The sequence below is a fragment of the Oncorhynchus tshawytscha genome, linkage group LG20, assembly GCF_018296145.1.
Source record: "Oncorhynchus tshawytscha isolate Ot180627B linkage group LG20, Otsh_v2.0, whole genome shotgun sequence".
In the NCBI taxonomy this organism is placed as follows: domain Eukaryota; kingdom Metazoa; phylum Chordata; class Actinopteri; order Salmoniformes; family Salmonidae; genus Oncorhynchus; species Oncorhynchus tshawytscha.
Window position 1 is genome coordinate 42,159,254 of NC_056448.1, and position 22,611 is coordinate 42,181,864.

Sequence of the window (22,611 nt, forward strand, 5' to 3'; positions counted from 1 at the left end):
GCGTGTGAATGCAGGTTACTAGGTTGAATGGGCTTTGATTGAAACAGCGTGTGAAGCAAGGCCAGGTGGACTGGGGACAACAAGGAATCATCATGCCAGGTAGTCCTGAGGCATGTTCCTAGGGCTCAGGTCCTCCGAGAGAGAGAAAGAAAGAGAGAAAGAGAGAATTAGAGAGAGCATACTCAAATTCACACAGGACACAGGATGAGATGGGAGAAATACTCCAGATATAACAAACTGACCCTAGCCCCCCGAGATATAAACTACTGCAGCATAAATACTGGAGGCTGAGACAGGAGGGGTCAGGAGACACTGTGGCCCCATCTGATGATACCCCCGCACCGGGCCAAACTGGCAGGGTATAACCCCACCCACTTTGCCAAAGCACAGCCCCCACACCACTAGAGGGATATCTTCAACCACCAACTTACCATCCTGAGACAAGGCCGAGTATAGCCCACAAAGAAGATCGCCGCGGCACAACCCAAGGGGGGGATTCCAACCCAGACAGGAAGACCACGTCAGTGACTCAACCCATTCAAGTGACGGACCCCTCCTAGGGAAGGCATGGAAGAGCACCAGTAAGCCAGTGACTCAGCCCCTGTAATAGGGTTAGAGGCAGAGAATCCCAGAATCTAAATCTAGCATATAGGACCTATTTCAAATGATCACTTTTACACTCAACATCAACACTTCATATGGTTGCGCACTTGCTCTGGAATGGGAAAAATATCCTTTCCATTTTATTCAATTAAGTTTAATAATATTATTCCTAATAAAAAATAAGGACATGGGACTTAAGTGTTAATGTTAATTAACGGTCAATTAGCGTGAGACCGGCAGTCTTCTGCATGGCAATAACCGGCTGACAAAGTTCAATGACCACCACAGCCCTAGTAGAGTCATCAAAGACATGATGAACCATATTAAGTTTGCCATTGATATTGTAAAAACTCAGGACATTATTAACAATGAACTTTTTTGTCTAAAATGCTTAAAATAATAATTAAAAAAAAACTTCTCATGGACTAAGTCAGATTCACTCAATTTTCTCTTTGGACTCATCACAATAGTCCCTAAAGAGTTTGAGAAAGAAAAACATTGAGGCATTCAAAGACGGACACACTATACCAGTAGATGCATATTCGCGCATACCCAGCTACAAGCTGTGATTTAAAAAAATGTTTTTTAAATTAACAAAAGCTTGCGCAAGGTGTCAATTTAGGCTATTGTTTGAAATGTTTTCTTTCATCAAAACATTAGGCTACTATGCACTAGGGATGTGTCAAATGGAAACATTTTCTTAACGTTTTAAACAGCAATTTATCAGTTTTCCGTTAAAACGATACAACAAAAATGATAAAATTCCATGTGAATTCACAATGCAGCTGCACGGCTGCCAGCAACAGTTAATGTAACAGTAATGCTAGTATAGGTGCAATGCTTAACGTTCTGAAATCATCTGTTGCTGGCAGCAGTGCAGCTGCATGACCTGTACTAGCATTACTGAGCCTCAATTCCACCTGGCAAAGTTAGCATTTCCTTCTCATTTAACTTCTCAAAATATTGCCATACAGGAATTCACTTCTGTCCCTTGCCTTTCTCTGATTGATCCAACTGTTAACGACGATGGTGAATCGACTCTAAATTAGTTGATTCCTCGACGACTTGCACGTAAACTCCTGATGTTGACTCCCATTTCTGAGTGTCGATGGTAAAAAAGTAGTGCACTGGCCTCCCGGGTGGCGCAGTGGTTAAGGGCGCTGTACTGCAGCGCCAGCTGTGCCATCAGAGACTCTGGGTTCGCGTCCAGGCTCTGTCGTAACCGGCTGCGACCGGGAGGTCTGTGGGACGACGCACAATTGGCCTAGCGTCGTCCGGGTTAGGGAGGGCTTGGTCGGTAGGGATGTCCTTGTCTCATCGCGCACCACACCAGCGACTCCTGTGGCGGGCCGGGTGCAGTGCGCGCTAACCAAGGTTGCCAGGTGCACGGTGTTCCCTCCGACACATTGGTGCGGCTGGCAGTGCGGCTTGGTTGGGTTGTGTATCGGAGGACGCATGACTTTCAACCTTCATCTCTCCCGAGCCCGTACGGGAGTTGTAGCGATGAAACAAGATAGTAGCTACTACAACAATTGGACACCACGAAAAAGGGGTAAAAATAAATAAATAAATAATAATAAATTTAAAAAAGTAGTGCACTATATAGGTAATACTGTGCTGATTTGGACGCACACCTTTGCTGTACATTGAGCCTATCCTATATTTACAATATGATGAAACAAAACTTGACACCCACCACTTGATACAGTGTTAAATGCTAAGTCATTGTACAGGCTAATGAAAGGTCAGTTCAATCAAGAAGCAGGGTGAAAAGGGATTCTTCCAAAAAGTAAATGAACTCGTGGATACTATTTTGGTCTCTGTGTCCCGTATGAAATAAGTTTTGCGAGCCAATGGTAACTAGCGTTAGCACAATAACTAGGCTTCGTCATTGCACTAACGCTAGCTAGCAATTGCTCTGGCACTAGTTAGCAACTTCCATAAACCACCGTGCAGAGACAGAATATTGGAATCCATTAGTTAATGTAACTCCGAGGAAGAGGATAAAGGGCTAAAATCCTGAAGTATCCCTTTAAGAAAGTAGTCACATTCAGAAAGACTTGAAACAGCACACAGCTGTTTAAAGGTGAAGCCTTGCTGCAGGCTAATTGACTCCCCACAGCTAATGAAAAGAGTGGTTTGATCCCTGTGTTGTTGATGCTCAGTCAACTGATCTAGCATTTCTCTTCCTCCAGGAGGGAGGTGTACCGGATCCTGAAGAACCAGGGCATCCTGCTCCCACGTTACGCCGTTCTCAACAGAGACCCTGCGAGACCAGAGGGTTAGTACCCAGTACCTTAAAGGTTCTAGCAGGGTAGCCTAGTGGTTAGAGCGTTGGACTAGTAACCGGAAGGTTGCAAGTTCAAATCCCTGAGCTGACAAGGTACAAATCTGTCGTTCTGCCACTGGACAGTTAACCCACTGTTCCTAGGCCGTCATTGAAAAAAAGCTATGTTTCTCAATCCTGGTCCAGGCAACCCAAAGTTGTGCACATTTTTCTTAGTTTTTCCACTAGCACTAACACACCGGATTCCAATAATCAGAGACTTGATGATGAGTTGATTGGTTGAATTAAGTTTTTGGATGCTAGGGAAAAAATCTAAAATGTGCTTTCAGACTTCAAAAGTAATCTAATGTCAAGATGAGTACCCTATCATGTATATCGATCCAGCTATGCCTCAAACTCCAAGATGAATGGAAAAGATGAGCACAGCCAATCTTTAAATCAAATGGTGCTTCTCTTTTCCATTCATCGGTATTGTGTATTGTGACATATAGCTGGATGTACAAAAGGAATGGCCTGGGATATGGACTTACCTCAACAGAAGAACAGGTTTGAGGTTTGCAAACATCAGACAAGCTTTGACGTGTAATGTCCCTTTAAGTTTATTCGTAGAATACGGGGCACGTTCTCAAATGCGCCTCTGTATACCTTAATGATGGTGACAAAAAAGTGTTTCAGTATAGGGAAATAACATTATGAATCACTGTCAGATCAGTGTTTAGACCATTGTGTTATTCTCCATTTGATTTCTGCCCAGAACCTCACGTTAGACTGTAAACATCCTGTTCCACTGCTTGGTCTGTGCCATCGTTTTTTTGTTGTTGTAGTTTATTCTTATGATAATCCAAACAGAAATTGTGTCCAAAGATTTACTCACGAAACCACATTTCCACCCACAGTTGTTATGCAAGTAAAGTTCAACCATGTGGAAAGGAAATTATGGACAGCTGTGATCGATCCAACCATGTTCAGCATGATGGGATCTTTTTGTGTCTGTAAATTGAATTGTGTGAGAAATGGTGGTGGAAATGCCTTTTTATGCGCCAATATTGATAAAATAACCACTTATCCATAATAATCTCATGTAGACTAGCCTACCCACACATCCTACCGCACTATATCGGCAAGCTGTTGGCTAGAGTGCCAAGACCAGAGGAGGCACCTTTGCTATTCAACGCAACAGTTTTGTCACAAAAAACTATCAGTCGAGTTGAAAATGTGATGAAAACACATTGAACTTTAGATTTTTATTCAGGATGTGACAATTTAAGCGAAAACGTACATTTTCTGTGCACTACTTTCATCACGCACTAATTTCTATCCTCAACAAGTCTATTTGGTAGAAACACCGCTGGTGGGGAAATGTGCATATTGTCTTTATGCAGAATTGTGAATATTTGCATGAAAACCTGGCCAGTGATGTTAATTGTCTAGTCCAATATGTCAGCTCAATAGACAAAACAAATTTTTAACATTTTCAAATCTGTCGTATCTGGAATGGAATCAATCATTACTGCTTTAAATTCCTCTCTCGTCCTTTTAGATCGCTGCAAACAAAAGATTGCTGGCATGTAGAAAGGCTACAGGGATTAAACAGTTTTACATTTCAGTCTTAAAATGGCAACTAGCCATGACTGAAACAGATGGGGAGACAATACTGTTTTAGTGGAAACAATCCTGTCAAAAAGGACAATGCAGCCATTTGGCATCTGAAATGAACCCCCACCATCATGTTCAAATCCAATAGGAATATGAGCTACGGCTGGATAGACCTGTTCACACCACATCTGTTGCTGTTGGCAAATAAAGGCCATTCAGCTACGGCTTAAATTTTGCTCATTCCCTTGATGGTAGAGCTTTATCTTTTGGCAAAGAGACCTAATCGCGTCTCTTAACATATTATCTGCTAGCCTTTCCCAAGTGTACGTCATCAACACTTCTCTGAGATGAATTTATAATCAGACCATTGATCATTCAGGATGCCTCATTGTCTAGGTTGGATGCCTCATTGTTGTTTGAATGGCTACCACACAATGTTTGAATGGGCACCAGGTCTAATCCAGTCCTGGTACACAGGGTTGTGTTCATTAAAATGAAAACGTTCAGATAGGCCTATAGGCTCAGCTGTGTAATGTAGCTGCAGTGAACCGTGTGTGTGTTAGCAGCTGTCTCGTTCCCATCCACCCCCTGCTCTGAGGAGTAAAACTGGAGCACCACTAGGCCTGGGAGACCTGCTTCCTGTCTGTCCTGTCTCAGCTCTGCACTGCTTAGTGATTATACACCCACTCACACTGGTGTTTGGATCTCTCTCTGCCACGTTCCCTCTCTCCTGCTTGCTCTCGCACTCGTTCTCTCGCACTCGCTCTCTCGCACTCGTTCTCTCGCACTCGCTCTTGCTCTCCCTTTTCCAGGATGATCTACTATAGACTAGTCCTTCTGTCTCCTCTGTCTCGGTCTTTCTCGCTCTCCTCTCTTTCCCTGTTTTTCTCTACTGGTTCTCTAGTATGGGTGGCCAATTTAAGGAGGCCATCTGTTGACATGACAGCTGTCTGCTTTGACCTCTCTGACTCTAGGCTTCCATTGTGAAAGATGGGATACACTGGTGTTTCTTTTCCTTTTTATGAAATGGAATCTCTACTACAATTCCATGTTTCATCTCTACGTTCATATTTATTGAAATTCTGTAGAGTTCCATGTATTTACCAGAGGATGTTGAGAAGGCCTATTTAGAACGGCCAATGGGCTTTCGTCAACTGAACTAAATCACCCCGCCCAGTGTGTCAGAACACGTACGGGGACTTTTCAGACCAGCATCCTGTTAATAGGCCTATTAGCCTGAAACGAACCATATCCTCAACCGATTCCTAAATTAAATATCAGATTGCACGTCTGCCACGTCCACTTAGTTTTTCCCGTTGAAACAGGCCTTTTCAGGCACGCAGCAGTAAAGATGGCTGCTGTGGAATCTAGCAGATAAGCCTCTGTGCAAACGAAGAAACCTTCCCTCCCAAAGTCGGGTTATGTCCTAGCCAGTGGGGGTCACAGGTACTTTACTCACACATAGTCACTGCCATGGAGGCTTTTATTAGGTTAATAGGTGAGAAACTATCTGGCCCCATTTTAATTTAGCAGTTTAGTGACTGTGCTGTTTTGGGGCGGTTTTCAGTGAGGTACATGCAGATGGGCAACCCTATGCTTTAGCCAATTTATTTAAAGCCGCTATGCTGCATCAGTTGGGCAACAGGTTATAATGCTTTTAAAGGGAGCATTATATTTCAGATGGTTGACAACATAATTGAATTTTCATTCAATTTAAAGCAGAATGTCATTTTTAAAAAGTCACCAGAAGTGACCTTCTCAGTTCTACACAAAAAAATATCACAGGGGTGCCCCCCTCCCCCAGACACACACTCTTACTTTGCCTCCGCTGCTAAACTAAAATCCTAAAGGAAACACTTTCCCTTTCTGTTGGGTAAAGCCAGATTATAAAAGGAGAAAAGCATCAATGTATGAAATTCTCATTCTGCCTCACAGCAAGAGACCTTTGAACTGTCAGGATATCCAAGGACTTATCTGTTTTTGTCCATTTTCCATTTGTCCATATCTCTTTTGCATTACAAGCGCCCTAAACCAACAATGCAGTTAAAAAATAAAAATACCTACCAAAAAAAAGAAGAAATAAAAGTAACAAATAATTAAAGAGCAGTAGTAAAAGAGGCTATGGTAACAACTCTTCTGTGACGCAGACACTGTAGAAACACTGTACTAACACCAGCACAAACAGATCTGGGACCAGGCTACAGAATTGGTTGGTTTGGCGCTGGACTATTAAATGGTTGCACAGGGTATATCTCTTTGACCAGGGTTAGTGACCACTGTTGTACAGTAAAGAGTTGCTGCTAAGGGGTCTGAATGAAGATCAAGGCCTGCTAATCCCATAGATAACCAGTTGTATGTGCCGTGTCTATCCAGAGTGTAACCTGGTGGAGGGGGAGGACCACGTGGAGGTGAATGGTGAAGTGTTCCAGAAGCCCTTTGTGGAGAAGCCTGTGAGTGCCGAGGACCACAATGTCTACATCTATTACCCCACGTCGGCCGGAGGGGGCAGCCAGAGGCTCTTCCGCAAGGTTAGGATGCACACAAGGTCATGACATCCATCCATACACCAATAGGCCATATATATACACTGCTCAAGAAAATAAAGGGAACACTAAAATATTTATCAACCCATGGATGTCTGGATTTGGAGTGACACTCAAAATTAAAGTGGAAAACCACATTCCAGGCTGATCCAACTTTGATGTAATGTCCTAGATCTGAATGAATGAAATATTCTTATTAAATACTTTTTTCTTTACATAGTTGAATGTGCTGACAACAAAATCACACACAAATTATCAATGGAAATCAAATTTATCAACCCATGCATGTCTGGATTTGGAATGACACTCAAAATTAAAGTGGAAAACCACACTACAGGCTGATCCAACTTTGATGTAATGTCCTTAAAACAAGTCAAAATGAGGCTCAGTAGTGTGTGTGGCCTCCACGTGCCTGTATGACCTCCGTACAACGCCTGGGCATGCTCCTGATGAGGTGGCGGATGGTCTCCTGAGGGATCTCCTCCCAGACCTGGACTAAAGCATCCGCCAACTCCTGGACAGTCTGTGGTGCAATGTGGCGTTGGTGGATGGAGCGAGACATGATGTCCCAGATGTGCTCAATTGGATTCAGGTCTGGGGAACGGGCGGGCCAGTCCATAGCATCAATGCCTTCCTCGAGCCACATGAGGTCTAGCATTGTCTTGCATTAGGAGGAACCCAGGGTCAACCGCACCAGCATATGGTCTCACAAGGGGTCTGAGGATCTCATCTCGGTACCTAATGGCAGTCAGGCTACCTCTGGCGAGCACATGGAGGGCTGTGCGTCCCCCCAAAGAAATGCCACCCCACACCATGACTGACCCACCGCCAAACCGGTCATGCTGGAGGATGTTGCAGGCAGCAGAACGTTCTCCACGGCGTCTCCAGACTGTCACATGCTCAGTGTGAACCTGCTTTCATCTGTGAAGAGCACAGGGCGCCAGTGGTGAATTTGCCAATCTTGGTGTTCTCTGGCAAATGCCAAACGTCCTGCACGGTGTTGGGCTGTAAGCACAACCCCCACCTGTGGACGTTGGGCCCTCATACCACCCTCATGGAGTCTGTTTCTGACCGTTTGAACAGACACATGCACATTTGTGGCCTGCTGGAGGTAATTTTGTAGGGCTCTGGCAGTGCTCCTCCTGCTCCTCCTTGCACAAAGGCAGAGGTAGCGGTCCTGCTGCTGGGTTGTTGCCCTCCTACGGCCTCCTCCACGTCTCCTGATGTACTGGCCTGTCTCCTGGTAGCGCCTCCATGCTCTGGACACTACGCTGACAGACACAGCAAACCTTCTTGCCACATCTCGCATTGATGTGCCATCCTGGATGAGCTGCACTACCTGAGCCACTTGTGTGGGTTGTAGACTCCGTCTCATGCTACCACTAGAGTGAAAGCACCGCCAGCATTCAAAAGTGACCAAAACATCAGCCAGGAAGCATAGGAACTGAGAAGTGGTCTGTGGTCACCACGTGCAGAACCACTCCTTTATTGGGGGTGTCTTGCTAAATGCCTATAATTTCCACCTGTTGTCTATTCCATTTGCACAACAGCATGTGAAATGTATTGTCAATCAGTGTTGCTTCCTAAGTGGACAGTTTGATTTCACAGAAGTGTGATTGACTTGGAGTTACATTGTGTTGTTTAAGTGTTCCCTTTATTTTTTTGAGCAGTGTAGAGATATATATATCACACACTATAAGTATGTGGACACCTAAGTATATGGACACATTCGGCTATTTCAGCCACACCCGTTGCTGACAGGTGTATAAAATTGAGCACACAGCCATGCAATGTGGCACAGTCATAGGATGCCACCTTTCCAACAAGTCAGTTTGTCAAATTGCTGCCCCAGTCAGCTGTAAGTGCTCTTATTGTGAAGTGGAAACGTCTAGGAGCAACAATGGCTCAGTTGCGAAGTGATAGGCCACACAAGCTTACAGAATGGGACCGAGTGCTGAATATTATTCTTTTTTTAATCGTCTGTCCTCTGTTGCATCAGTCGTTACCGAGTTCCAAACTGCCTCTGGAAGCAACTTCAGCACAATAACTGTTAGTCAGGAGCTTCATGAAATGGGTTTCCAAGGCTAAGCAGCCACACACAAGCCTAAGATCACCATGCGCTATGCCAAGCGGAATTGTGAAAAGCTCAATGCTATTGGACTGTGCAGTGAAAATTTGTTCTCTGGAGTGGTGAATCATGCTTCACCATCTGGCAGTCTGACGGACGAATCTGCGTTTGGCGGATGCAATGAGAACGCTACCTGCCCCAATGCATAGAGCCAACTGTAAAGTTTGGTGTTGGAGTAATAATGGTCTGGGGCTGTTTTTCGGGCTAAGCCCCTTACTTCCAGTAAAGGGAAATCTTAATGCTACAGCATATAATGACATTCTAGATGATTCTGTGCTTCCAGCTTTGTGGCAACAGTTTGGGGAAGGCCCTTCCAGTTTCAGCATGACAATACCCCCATGCACAAAGTGAGGTCCGTACATAAATGGTTTGCTAAGATCAGTGTGGAAGAACTTGACTGCATTGACCTCAACCCCATCAAACACCTTTGGGATGAATTGGAACGCTGACTGCGAGCCAGGCCTAATCGGCCAACATCAGTGCCCTACCTCACTAATGCTCTTGTGGCTGAATGGAAGCAAGTCCCCACAGCAATGTTCCAACATCTAGTGGAAAGCCTTCCCATAAGAGTGGAGGCTGTTATAGCATCAAAGGAGGGACCAACTCCATATTGATGCCCATGATTTTGTAATGAGATGTTCGATGAGCAGGTGTCCACATACTTTTGGTCATGTAATACACATACACAGTCAGCTGTCAACATTCCTAACTAAGGCCATAACTCAGTGCTCTAGCAACATCTCTGCAGTGTTAACAAGCCCCTAATACCATTTCATACAAACTAGAGCCTGCTAGAACCTGTACAAGCCACTAACACCCTGCAAGGCTAGCTAGAGCCTCTAACACCCTGCAAGGCTAGCTAGAGCCTCTAACACCCTGCAAAGGCTAGCTAGAGCCTCTAACCCTCTGCAAAGGCTAGCTAGAGCATGTACAAGCCACGGTACAGCATTCATGGCTGTCCATGTAATTTCTCTCCACCTGATCTTCCCTCTAGATTGGAAGCAGAAGTAGTGTTTATTCGCCCGAGAGCAATGTGCGAAAAACTGGATCCTACATTTATGAAGAGTTCATGCCAACGGATGGAACTGATGTGAAGGTAAATCCCATTAGTCAACAGCCGCTTGTGTTAAATGTGTTTACTTCAGTGTTTTCCATTCTACTGTCTAAAAAGTAGGGCAAGAGTTTGGGGTCTGCAGGGGTGAATTTAGAGTCAATATTTGCCTTAAAGAACAACATAATAGGATTTATGTGTTATGCCTCGCGGAAGACTGTCTCGGTTTCAAAAATGATGAGAGGAGAGTGACTGTGCAAATCTAGACTGCGGAGTCCGCCGAAATAGGAGAAGTCCAACCCAGCAGTATATATATCATTCTGCTTATCTCATGGGCTCAGCTGAAAAGGGATCTAGCTAAAACCACATATTATGTCTACGTTCCAAATGGCGTAGGGCCCATAGGGTACCACTTGGGACAAGCTATATTTACTATCTGGGACCAGCTGAAATAGGGCAGCTAAAAATGCTCATTATATTTACTTTGCAGGAACAGGCACCAGCTTTTAGTTACACAGCTGATAAAAGGCGAGGACAGTGAGGCCACTAGATTCAGTATTTCAGTGTGTATGTCCATGGTCTTTGCTTTGAGCACCACAGTCAAGCCTGTGTCCCGAATTGCACCCTATTCAGTGCATTACTTTTGACCAGGGCCCTTACTCTCAGAGAACAATGGAAGTAGAATAGGTAAATAAATAAAAATTCATAAATGCTGGATAGGTAACCATAATTTTGTGTGTGTGTGTGGGGTGGGCTTGGTCCTTAGGTGTACACAGTGGGGCCGGACTACGCCCACGCGGAGGCCAGGAAGTCCCCGGCCCTGGACGGCAAGGTGGAGCGGGACAGTGAAGGCAAGGAGGTGCGCTACCCTGTCATCCTCAACGCCCGCGAGAAGCTCATCGCCTGGAAGGTCTGTCTGGCCTTCAAGGTAACCAGGGACAACACGCTAGCAACCGGTAACCAGGGACAACACACTAGCAACCGGTAATCAGGGACAACACGCTAGCAACCATGACCTTAAGCTTGGCCAAGACTGTTGCTATGTCCCAAATGTTCCCCTATTCCCTACATAGTGCACTACTTTGTACCAGAGCCCTGACCCTCTGGTCCAAAGTGGGGTACTGTGTAGGGAACAAGGTACCATTTAGGACCAAGCCAGGGACTTGACTCGTTATCCTTAGTCTGACTTGATTAAGGTGGACAGCCCTGTGGAATGGACCAAGCAAAGGTGATGGGGGTTGTCTAAAGAGAGACAAGTGGCCTAAATGCTAGGAAACACAGAGTAGAAGTGCCATACGTATCCAAGTTCCCTAGAGACTAAATAGAACGTAGTGCTCAAATTGTAACACATTATCAGAAATATCAAAGTATATCAAGACATTGTCTGTTTTCAATTATGGCCCAATATGTATTTTAATATTCTTTGATACTGTGTACAGTAAACTGCTTTCAATGATGATAGGTTTCAATTCCCGTATCTGCCTTACCAGTGAACCATAAAGGCCTGATTGCAACTTTAGATAGTGAGGTTTAAATGTCAGATCTCAGATTCTCATTTTCACTTCTCCTTTCTCTTGACAGCAAACGGTCTGTGGTTTCGACTTGCTACGTGCCAACGGCCAGTCGTACGTGTGTGACGTCAACGGCTTCAGCTTCGTGAAGAACTCCATGAAATATTATGACGACTGTGCAAAAATACTGGGGTCAGAATCCACATTTTGGAGAAAAGAAATGACTAATTATTTGTTGCTAAAATTGCTCATTTTACAGTTTGCAAATGATCTTTTTGAAATTAATTAGTTATGGGTATTCCTAAATGAATGAAATAGGTTATGTAGTACTTTAGATGGAAGACGCTTCATATGATGTCTAATGTTGCCTTGTAAAAATACTCAAGGTTTTTTAAATGTATTTTTATTTATATATATATATCTAATAAACAAAAATATTTGTTTAACTAGGCAAGTCAGATAAGAACACATTCTTATTTACAATGACAGCCTAGGAACAGTGGGTTAACTGCCTTGTTCAGGAGCAGAACAACAGATTTTTATCTTGTCAGCTCGTGAATTCGATCTAGCAACCTTTCGGTAACTGGCCCAATACTCTAACCACAAGGCTACCTGGACCGAACCGTTGACTGTGAGATCCATTCAATAGTTTATGGAGCATCTTAGATCACCAGTGTCATGGAGCTTCATTGTTTTTATTTATTTAAATTTTATTTCACCATAATTTAACCAGGTAGGCTAGTTGAGAACACCTTTATTTAACCAGGTAGGCTAGTTGAGAACACCTTTATTTAACCAGGTAGGCTAGTTGAGAACACCTTTATTTAACCAGGTAGGCTAGTTGAGAACACCTTTATTTAACCAGGTAGGCTAGTTGAGAACACCTTTATTTAACCAGGTAGGCTAGTTGAGAACACTGGTCAAACTAAGTGCAGAATCGAGCAAAATGATGCTTTATCTGATCAACGAACAAACGAACCGGCTTCAACTGGTGTCTATTATTTAACCAGGTAGGCTCGTTGAGAACACCTTTATTTAACCAGGTAGGCTCGTTGAGAACACCTTTATTTAACCAGGTAGGCTAGTTGAGAACAAGTTCTCATTTACAATTGCGACCTGGCCAAGATAAAGCAAAGCAGTGCGACACAAACAACAACACAGAGTTACACGTGGGACAAACAAACATGGTCAATAATACAATAGAAAGTCTATATACAGTGTGTGCAAATGAGGTAGGATAAGGGAGGTAAAGGCAATGAATAGGCCATAGTGGCGAAATAATTACAAAACAGCAATTAAACACTGGAGTGATAGCTGTGCAGCAGATGAGTGCTTCTATTGCTTTATAGGATGGAGTTAGAATATTATAAAACTATGTAAGGAGAGATACTGTTCATTGTATATCATGCACTCTTGTGTTTTATTATACAGCAGGATGTAACGATTCCCATCGGTTCCCAATTTCAAATGTTTCCGCGATCCAAATGTAGTATGCATCGGTCAGAAAATGAAACGTTAATCAAACGTTACGAATCGCCGGTTTAATTATAAATATTTTTTGCTCATATTACTTTCTTTTTTACCAAAATAACAACTGATACACATCAGTGTCGAACTAAGCATGTAACTGTGTTGACAGTCATTGATCTACAAGTCATTTTGTGCTGAACAACCCCAGGTAATATCAGTGGCCTAGTCAAACTGCTGCACTGTGCCCAGCTTCGTGCTGACCAGACTGAGGTAATATCAGTAGCCTAGTCAAACTGCTGCACTGTGCCCAGCTTCGTGCTGACCAGACTGAGGTAATATCAGTAGCCTAGTCAAACTGCTGCACTGTGCCCAGCTTCGTGCTGACCAGACTGGGGTAATATCAGTAGCCTAGTCAAACTGCTGCACTGTGCCCAGCTTCGTGCTGACCAGACTGGGGTAATATCAGTAGCCTAGTCAAACTGCTGCACTGTGCCCAGCTTCGTGCTGACCAGACTGGGGTAATATCAGTAGCCTAGTCAAACTGCTGCACTGTGCCCAGCTTCGTGCTGACCAGACTGAGGTAATATCAGTAGCCTAGTCAAACTGCTGCACTGTGCCCAGCTTCGTGCTGACCAGACTGAGGTAATATCAGTAGCCTAGTCAAACTGCTGCACTGTGCCCAGCTTCGTGCTGACCAGACTGGGGTAATATCAGTAGCCTAGTCAAACTGCTGCACTGTGCCCAGCTTCGTGCTGCACTGTGCCCAGCTTCGTGCTGACCAGACTGGGGTAATATCAGTAGCCTAGTCAAACTGCTGCACTGTGCCCAGCTTCGTGCTGACCAGACTGAGGTAATATCAGTAGCCTAGTCAAACTGCTGCACTGTGCCCAGCTTCATGCTGACCAACGGCCTGTTCTGATCTTGAACTTCTGCACAGCACCTTCAGCTTTCAAATGCTAAAATGGCTTGTGGGAGATTAGGCTTTTATTAGTTGACTGACAACCTATGTAATTTGCTATAGGTTATTATCTATGTGCTTTTGAAAATTGTGTTTTACCATAATAAAAGTACATTACCGGAGACCACTCATCTGGCTATTCCTGCTGAACTGGCTTACAGTAGATTTCATTTAGATTCTTCAGGTTCACCATCAGCAATAGTTTTGGTAGTTTTACTTGAAACAATCAGTGTTATCTTTTGATATATAGGTTAAAGTTGATCATTTCATCACAATAACTGCATGGACATATCAGGAGGAGAAAATAGGCTATTTAAAATCTTTCAAACATTCAATTTTGCAGAATTTAATTTAGAATGGAGTATGAATGTGTTTATGCAACAAATGTTAGTGCATCGATTCGTTCTCTTAACAAACTGAACCCACCCCCCCTGAATCATTTAAAACTAAAATGTATCAACCTGTATCGTATCGGAGCCCATTCATCTGGATCTATGTACGTATTGAATCAACTAGAAAGGGAAAGATGCACATCGCTATTATACAGATTCATAATGGTCAGACACAGCTTGTTTTAAGATGAATATATGTATTAGGCAATGTCGTGCTAATACAACCCAATACGTCATGTAATAAGAATGATCTTCAAGTAGTTACCAAAGTTTCTTTGTCCCTGAACATCATCTGTCCTCTCCTGTAGAAATATCATCATGAGAGAGCTGGCTCCCCAGTTTTCCATCCCGTGGTCCATTCCTCTGGAGGCTGAAGATATCCCCATTGTCCCCACCACCTCTGGAACCATGTACGTATTTAGATAAGATATTTAGATAAGATAAGATAAGCGTACATCTCAATAGGATTTAGCCAGCAATGAATAGAAGTTGATATTTTTAACTGTTGATACTCTTAACTCAGGATGGAGCTACGGTGTGTTATTGCTGTGATTCGTCATGGCGACAGGACTCCCAAACAGAAAATGAAAATGGAGGTTCGGCACCAGAGGTACATGACAGCTGTTTCCACACAGTCAATGTACAGGGCTACTGTCACACTACAGTACTGTTAACATGGTGAATGTTTTCACCACTGTAATGTATCGCCTCTTTATTTGTATTTATTATTATTTTTGTAGGTTTTTTGATCTATTTGAAAAATGTGGCGGGTACAAAAACAAAAAACTAAAGTTGAAAAAGCCAAAGCAATTACAGGTAAATAAAACCTATTTGTATCCTTTGTACATTGTAGCTTCATCACGTGTTGTACAGTACAACTTACCTGCATCTCATTTGTTTATTTCCAAATCCAGGAAGTGCTAGATATCGCAAGACAACTCCTTGTCGAAATCGGACAGAACAACGATTCCGAAATTGAAGAATCCAAAGCAAAACTTGAACAACTGAAAACAGTCCTTGAAATGTATGTGTTACTGCACATTCCCAGATGTCTTTCTAACAATTGAATATTTGATTTAACAATCTGCTCTTAAAACAAAATGTGTTTTGCTTTTAGGTATGGCCATTTTTCTGGCATCAATCGCAAGGTTCAGATGACGTACCTTCCGCATGGGTGCCCCAAAACATCCAGTGAGGAGGAAGGTAGGATTTGTTCTGTCATCTAGACTTTATATAACATTTTCTCTAGTCTGTGAACTGATTGTATGTGTTTGTGTGTCTGTGTGGTTCTCTGTGACTTACTGACTCATTATATGAGTGTTTCTCTGTGTTGTCTGTGCTTGCTGTGCCCTATAGACGTGCGTAGGGATGACCCTTCTCTGCTGCTGGTGTTGAAGTGGGGTGGGGAGCTGACCCCGGCAGGCAGGGTACAGGCTGAGGAGCTGGGGAGGGCCTTCCGCTGCATGTACCCTGGAGGACAAGGTAAGAACCTCTATCCTCCACTCCCTCTTTATAGACAAGGTAACAACCTCTATCCTCCACTCCCTCTTTATAGACAAGGTAACAACCTCTATCCTCCACTCCCTCTTTATAGACAAGGTAACAACCTCTATCCTCCACTCCCTCTTTATAGACAAGGTAACAACCTCTATCCTCTACTCCCTCTTTATAGACAAGGTAACAACCTCGATCCACTCAGGCTTTAAAACGGCAATCCGCAGTTGAAACGATAACAAAGCTTTTTTCCTGATACCCCAAATGACCCCAATCCTGACTTACATTTATTTGTCTACCTAGATAAGTACAATCCACTTCAATACCCATCTCATGTTCCATATTTAGGTTGTAATGTTAAATTAGTGGACGTCCTTACAGACTCACACTGATGTGTTAAAAGCTGATTTGGTATTTTCCAGGTGACTACGCAGGATTCCCAGGGTGTGGCCTGCTGCGCCTCCACAGCACCTACAGACACGACCTGAAGATCTACGCCTCCGACGAGGGACGCGTTCAGATGACAGCCGCTGCCTTCGCTAAGGTCTGTCTGACAGTACAGATTTTTAAAGAGACATTTGTCCGATGTTTTTAGACCCCAACTTTTTTTTTTAATGTTAAGATAAATCCATGTCCCATGCCTATTTGCCTCTTCCCAAATGAATAGAAAATACTAACTCTCAATAACATCTGGAAATTGAATGGCGCTTGTCTTTTCTCCATTTAATTTTGTATTGAGGCATATCTCGATCTACTCAACAGATGATCTGAAATGTGGATATATCTCAAAAAGTGTCTACTTTTAACGTCTAAATAGAAACATTTGACACACTTTCTTTTTGGAGTGAAATGTACTTTTAAGAATGTTGTCTCGTTAGCGGCAGGGTAGCCTAGTGGTTAGAGCGTTGGTCTTGTAACCGGAAGGTAGCAAGTTCAAATCCCCGAGTTGACAATGTCTGTCGTTCTGCCCCTGAACAGGCAGTTAACCCACTGTTCCTAGGCCGTCATTGAAAATAAGAATTTGTTCTTAACTGACTTGCCTAGTTAAATAAAGGTAAAATAAAATAGTCAGTCAGTCTAGTTATAATACGTAGCCTAGTGGTTAAGAGCATTGGGCCAGTAACCAAAAGGTTGCTTTTTCGAATACCAGAGTCGGCTACGTGAAAATATGTTGTTGTGCCCTTGAGCGAGGCACTTAACCCTAATTGCTTCTGTAAGTCGCTCTGGATAAGAGCATCTGCTGAATGACTAAAATATATCTGGTGGCATCCATTCAGGGACTGCTGGCGCTGGAGGGTGAGCTGACACCAATCCTGGTGCAGATGGTGAAGAGTGCCAACATGAACGGGCTGCTGGACAGCGACAGCGACTCTCTCAGCAGCTGCCAGCAGCGCGTCAAGGCCCGTCTCCACGAGATCCTGCAGAGAGATAGGGACTTCACTGCCGAAGATTACGAGAAGGTTGGGACTAAGTGATGCAGTCTTAAGTTCTGTCCTGTCCGATCCATTTTGTCTGTGACTGTTGTGGCTCATACGGGCTGTGGAGAAAGCCACTCGGTGACAAAATATACATTGGCGTTTGATCATTATAAGTACTACTGTTGTAAATAGATTCTTGCTAAAATATTATTTTTGAAAATGTCCAATGACCCATTTTTTCTTGTCCTAATCAAATAGTCCAAGCAGGATACATAAACTGACATGGCTCAGAGATGTATAAAACCCTGTCTCTGACTGTGGGCCGTAGTGATTTTTGTCTGCACCATCCCTAATATTTCCCCCCTTCCTAGTGCTCATAGTATTTTGTCTTTCTGTTCCCAGCTGGCACCCACCACCAGCTCCTCCTTGATCAAGTCCATGCAGATGATCAAGAACCCGGTGAAGACGTGTGACAAGGTGTACGCTCTCATTCAGAGCCTCACTCTGCAGATCAGACAGAGGATGGAGGACCCCAAGTCAGCTGGTAAACACTCTGCTCATATCTCCAGCGAAGATCCCCATTGAAACTAATGAACTCCAGGGATGGTTCCAAATAGTACCTTATTCCTTTCTTTAGTGCACTAGCTTTGACCAGGACCTGTAAAGGCACTGTCGGGAATAAGTTGCCTTTTGGGATGCTCCCCAAATTTTGCTCTGAAACCCCATTTTAAAATCCATAATTAAGTTGGATCATAGGTCCCTGTCATTATCGTGAGTCACTAAGTCAATGGCTTGAATTGAAAGTTAGAGCTCTGATTTGGAACAACGGGCTTGTTAGTGAGGGGATGAGGAAACGGAGACCTTGATTCTGGTTTGGATTCTATGACACATCCCACTTAATGAGTATGAATGAACCATAACATTCCCTCCCCATGTAGTAACCAAAAAAGTGTTAAACAAATCAAAATATATTTTATATTTGAGATTCTTCAAAGTAGCCACCTTTTGCCTTGATGACAGCTTTGCACACTCTTGGCATTCTCTCAACCAGCATGGAGGTGTGTTGGGTCATTGTACTGTTGAAAAACAAATGATAGTCCCTCTTAAGCGCAAACCAGATGAGATGGCGTATCGCTGAAGAATGCTGTGGTAGCACATGCTGGTTAAGTGTGCCTTGAATTCTAAATAAATCACAGACAGTGTCACTAGCAAAGCACCCCCAAACCATCACACGGTTTTATAAAGGAAAACCCTGGAAAGTGTAGGTGTGTCCAAACTTTTAACTGGTACTGTATATGTCACGCGACCTTGATGAAATTAAAAGACAACAATGTGTTGACTAACGATATGTATATTTTTTTATTTGAAATTGAACCTTTATATAAAACCTCTTAAGGATCTACCCCTTTTTTTTCACTTTTTGCTTAAAATGACATACCCAAATCTAACTGCCTGTAGCTCAGGCCCTGAAGCAAGGATATGCATATTCTTGGTACCATTTGAGGAGGAAACACTTTGAAGTTTGTGGAAATGTGAAAGGAATGTAGGAGAATATAACACAATAGATCTGATAAATGATAATACAAAGAAAAAAACAACTGTTTTGTATTTTTTTGTACCATCTTTGAAATACAAGAGAAAGGCCATAATGCATTATTCCAGCCCAGGTGCAATATACATTCTGGCCACTAGATGGCAGCGGTGTATGTGCAAAGTTTTAGACTGATCCAATGAACATTGCATTTCTGTTCAAAATGTTGTATCAAGACTGCACAAATATGCCTAATTTGTTTATTAATAACTTTTTATGTTCAAAATTGTGCATTCTCCTCAAACAATAGCATGGTATTCTTTCACTGTAATAGCAACTGTAAATTGGACAGTGCAGTTAGCTTAAATTCTTGTTAATCTTTCTGCCAATATCAGATGATATTTGTCCTAGGAAAATGACACTGATTCCGAAGAAGCTTTTAACTAGGCAAGTCAGTTAAGAACAAATTCTTATTTACAGTAACGCCTACTGGGGGAACTATGGATTAACTGCCTTGTTCAGGGGCAGAACGACAGATCTTGGGATTCAATCCAGCAACCTTTTGGTTACTAGTTCCAACACTCTAACCACTAGGCTATCTGCCATCCCAAATATATACATTAAATGACTGTTTTGAAGCTACCGCGCCTCAATCTTGGTACTCCCCCATCATCGTTTTTTTTTTAAGTTAAAGAAATTCATTTAATAATGTCTACATTTGTTTTTGTCACTTAATTAAAATACTGTAGAATTTCATTCATCCCTATGGAGGCCTGTTCCTCCTGGGGAGTGCCAAGATGGCTGACCGGAGGTTTCAACGCCTCTCATTGGCAAATATATCAGCAATACAGGGTTTGGTGATGATGACTCATGAATGTTAATGTAACATATACTCAGTGAAATGTATGTACCAGGCCTCCCGAGTGACAGAACGGTCTAAGGCACTGCATCGCGTTGTTGGGGCGTCACTACAACATGGGGTTCGATCCCATGCTGTGTCACAACCGGCCATGGCCGGGAGTCCTGTAGGGCGGCGTACAAGGGGCCCAGCATTGTGTAGGTTAGAGGAAGGTTTGGTTCGAGGGGGCTTTACTTGATTCATTGCACTCTAGCAACACCTTGTGGCGGGCCGGGCACCTGCAGGCTGACTCCTGTTGTCATTTGAACGGCGTTTCCTCCGACACATTGGTCCAAATAGCTTCCTAGTTAAGTGAGCAGGTGTTAAGAAGCAGGGATTGGCGGGTCATGTTTCAGAGGACGCGTGACTCGACCTTCGCCTCTCCTGAACCCGTTGGGGAGTTGCAGCGATGACACAAGATGGTAATCATGAAATTGGGGGGGAAAAGGGGGGGTAAGAATTGCAACAAAAAAAAGAAATGTATGTACCAGATGAAAGTAGATTACACTGATATTCACAGTTACTTAATAAAGTAGTTTTGACTCAGTTCTTATTCATTATTTGACATGCCATATTTTACCACAATATCTATAAGTTATTGGGATATGAATGAAAGACACAATATTAAACCATTTAATAATTTTTTTTAAAACTACATTTTGAATGATTTTTTGGTCAAACTGTCATCTAAATGTGGTAGTCGCAGTATTTGTGTACATGCCTGGGGCGGCAGGGTAGCCTAGTGGTTAGAGCGTTGGGCTAGTAACCGGAAGGTTGCAAGTTCAAATCCCCGAGCTGACAAGGTACAAATCTGTCATTCTGCCCCTGAACAGGCAGTTAACCCACTGTTCCTAGGCAGTCATTGAAAAAAATAATTTGTTCTTAACTGACTTGCCTAGTTAAATAAAGGTTCAAAAAAAACTTTTAAAAAACAGTAGAATTTCAAATGTCATACATTTCAAATTGTTCATATAACTTGTTGTCCTGCACCTATAGTGTAATGTTCATTTGAAAAATGTACTTTCTAGACATCCAATTGTACCATAGCGAGACTCTGGATCTGATGCTGCGGCGCTGGGCCAAGCTGGAGAAGGACTTCCGGATGAAGAACGGCCGCTACAACATCAGCAAGATCCCAGACATCTACGACTGCATCAAGTACGACGTGCAGCACAACAGCTCCCTCAACCTGTCTAACACTATGGAGATCTACCGCCTGTCCAAGGCCCTGGCCGACATCGTCATTCCACAGGTATGTTCCAGGTTTGGATCAAAGATTTTATGATTAGCATTTATGTAGCTAGCGCCTTTCACCAAGACACTACAGTGATGCACAGCAGACGTACAGCACCAGTATACTCTCCATACATCGTGGTGAAGTTTGGAGTGATTGAAGCATTTAATAGTGGCAGCCCCTATTACATTCTGCTATCGTCTATTTGGTAAATATTTTCTTAACTCTTCTTGAACTGCTCTGTTGGTTAAGGGCTTGTAAGTAAACATTTCACGGTAAGGTCTACACCTGTTGTATTCGGAGAATGTGACAAATAAAGTTTGATTTATATCTTGTAGTGTTACCAGATAGACTAGTAATGGGTGTTTGGTTAAAGGGACATTTGTTTTATTGGCCACTGTTATGCTCTTGTTGAAATAAACATATTTTTTACACCCCTGTCCCGTCAGGAGTATGGTATCTCCCAACCTGAGAAGCTGGACATAGCCAAGGGCTACTGCACCCCCCTCATTCGCAAGATCCGCTCCGACCTGCAGAGGACACAGGACGACGACACCGTCAACAAACTGCACCCTGTGTAAGACATTTCTCGAACTCGGGGCTCCAGAGTGGTGCAGCGCTCTAAGGCACTGCATCTCAGTGGGCTCCAGAGTGGCACAGAGTGCTAGAGGCGTCACTACAGACACCCTGGTTCGAATCCAGGCTGTATCACAATCGGCCGTGATTTGTAGTAACATAGGGCGGCGCACAATTGGCCCAGTGTCGTCCTGGTTTGGCCGGTGTAGGCCGTCCATTGTAAACAAGAATTTGTTCTTAACTGACTTGCCAAGTTAAATAAAGGTTAAATAAAAATACATGTAAAAAAACATGTGGAGTCACCATCCTCAGAGTAGTATCCATATCGGTCTCCCTATGAAATACAATTGCAGTTGTCTCATGTGTGTTGTCCAGGTATTCCCGGGGAGTCATGTCCCCGGAGCGTCATGTCAGGACCAGGCTGTACTTCACCAGTGAGAGCCACGTACACTCCCTGCTCTCCATCCTCCGCTACGGAGCTTTCTGTGACGTGAGTCCTCTCTAACATTGGTCCTGAGCTTCCGTACATTTACATTTCTGTATTGTATCTATTGAACCAGTTTAAAGGGCCATGTTTCACATTAGAGTCCACCAAACATTGTGTATTGCATATATGTATTAATATGATGTGTCACGTTTTTTTTTGTGGGGTTTATTATTTTTTTGTCTACCAAATATAACCACATTTTACTCAGAAAAATGTGGTTAATATGGCTTAAATATGTCTGAATCCCATATTGAACTGTTGCTCATATCCCAGGAGACCAAAGATGACCAATGGAAGAGGGCCATGGAGTACCTCAAGGTGGTCAGCGAGCTGAACTACATGACACAGATTGTAATCATGCTTTACGAGGACCCTAACAAGGTACTGTAAGGTCCAAGTATATGCCTGTGCGTTTTGGTTATGTTAACTAGCAG

The 22,611-nt window shown here is 43.2% G+C and overlaps 1 protein-coding gene across 15 annotated transcripts in view; it reads left to right on the top strand.

Moving 5' to 3' along the window:
* Positions 1–22,611, top strand: part of ppip5k2 (diphosphoinositol pentakisphosphate kinase 2) — a 71,100-nt gene that overhangs the window by 13,640 nt on the left and 34,849 nt on the right. For all 15 annotated transcript variants that reach the window (XM_024381484.2, XM_024381485.2, XM_024381487.2 and 12 more), the window contains exons 5-22: positions 2,799–2,884; positions 6,860–7,014; positions 10,152–10,253; positions 10,975–11,136; positions 11,790–11,911; positions 14,848–14,949; positions 15,063–15,149; positions 15,280–15,355; positions 15,454–15,563; positions 15,657–15,742; positions 15,896–16,021; positions 16,456–16,577; positions 17,311–17,493; positions 17,854–17,995; positions 20,909–21,132; positions 21,564–21,691; positions 22,066–22,180; positions 22,451–22,558. In XM_024381484.2, coding sequence (XP_024237252.1) covers positions 2,799–2,884; positions 6,860–7,014; positions 10,152–10,253; positions 10,975–11,136; positions 11,790–11,911; positions 14,848–14,949; positions 15,063–15,149; positions 15,280–15,355; positions 15,454–15,563; positions 15,657–15,742; positions 15,896–16,021; positions 16,456–16,577; positions 17,311–17,493; positions 17,854–17,995; positions 20,909–21,132; positions 21,564–21,691; positions 22,066–22,180; positions 22,451–22,558 — 2,236 coding nt within the window. The remainder of the gene's footprint in view (positions 1–2,798; positions 2,885–6,859; positions 7,015–10,151; positions 10,254–10,974; positions 11,137–11,789; positions 11,912–14,847; positions 14,950–15,062; positions 15,150–15,279; positions 15,356–15,453; positions 15,564–15,656; positions 15,743–15,895; positions 16,022–16,455; positions 16,578–17,310; positions 17,494–17,853; positions 17,996–20,908; positions 21,133–21,563; positions 21,692–22,065; positions 22,181–22,450; positions 22,559–22,611) is intronic.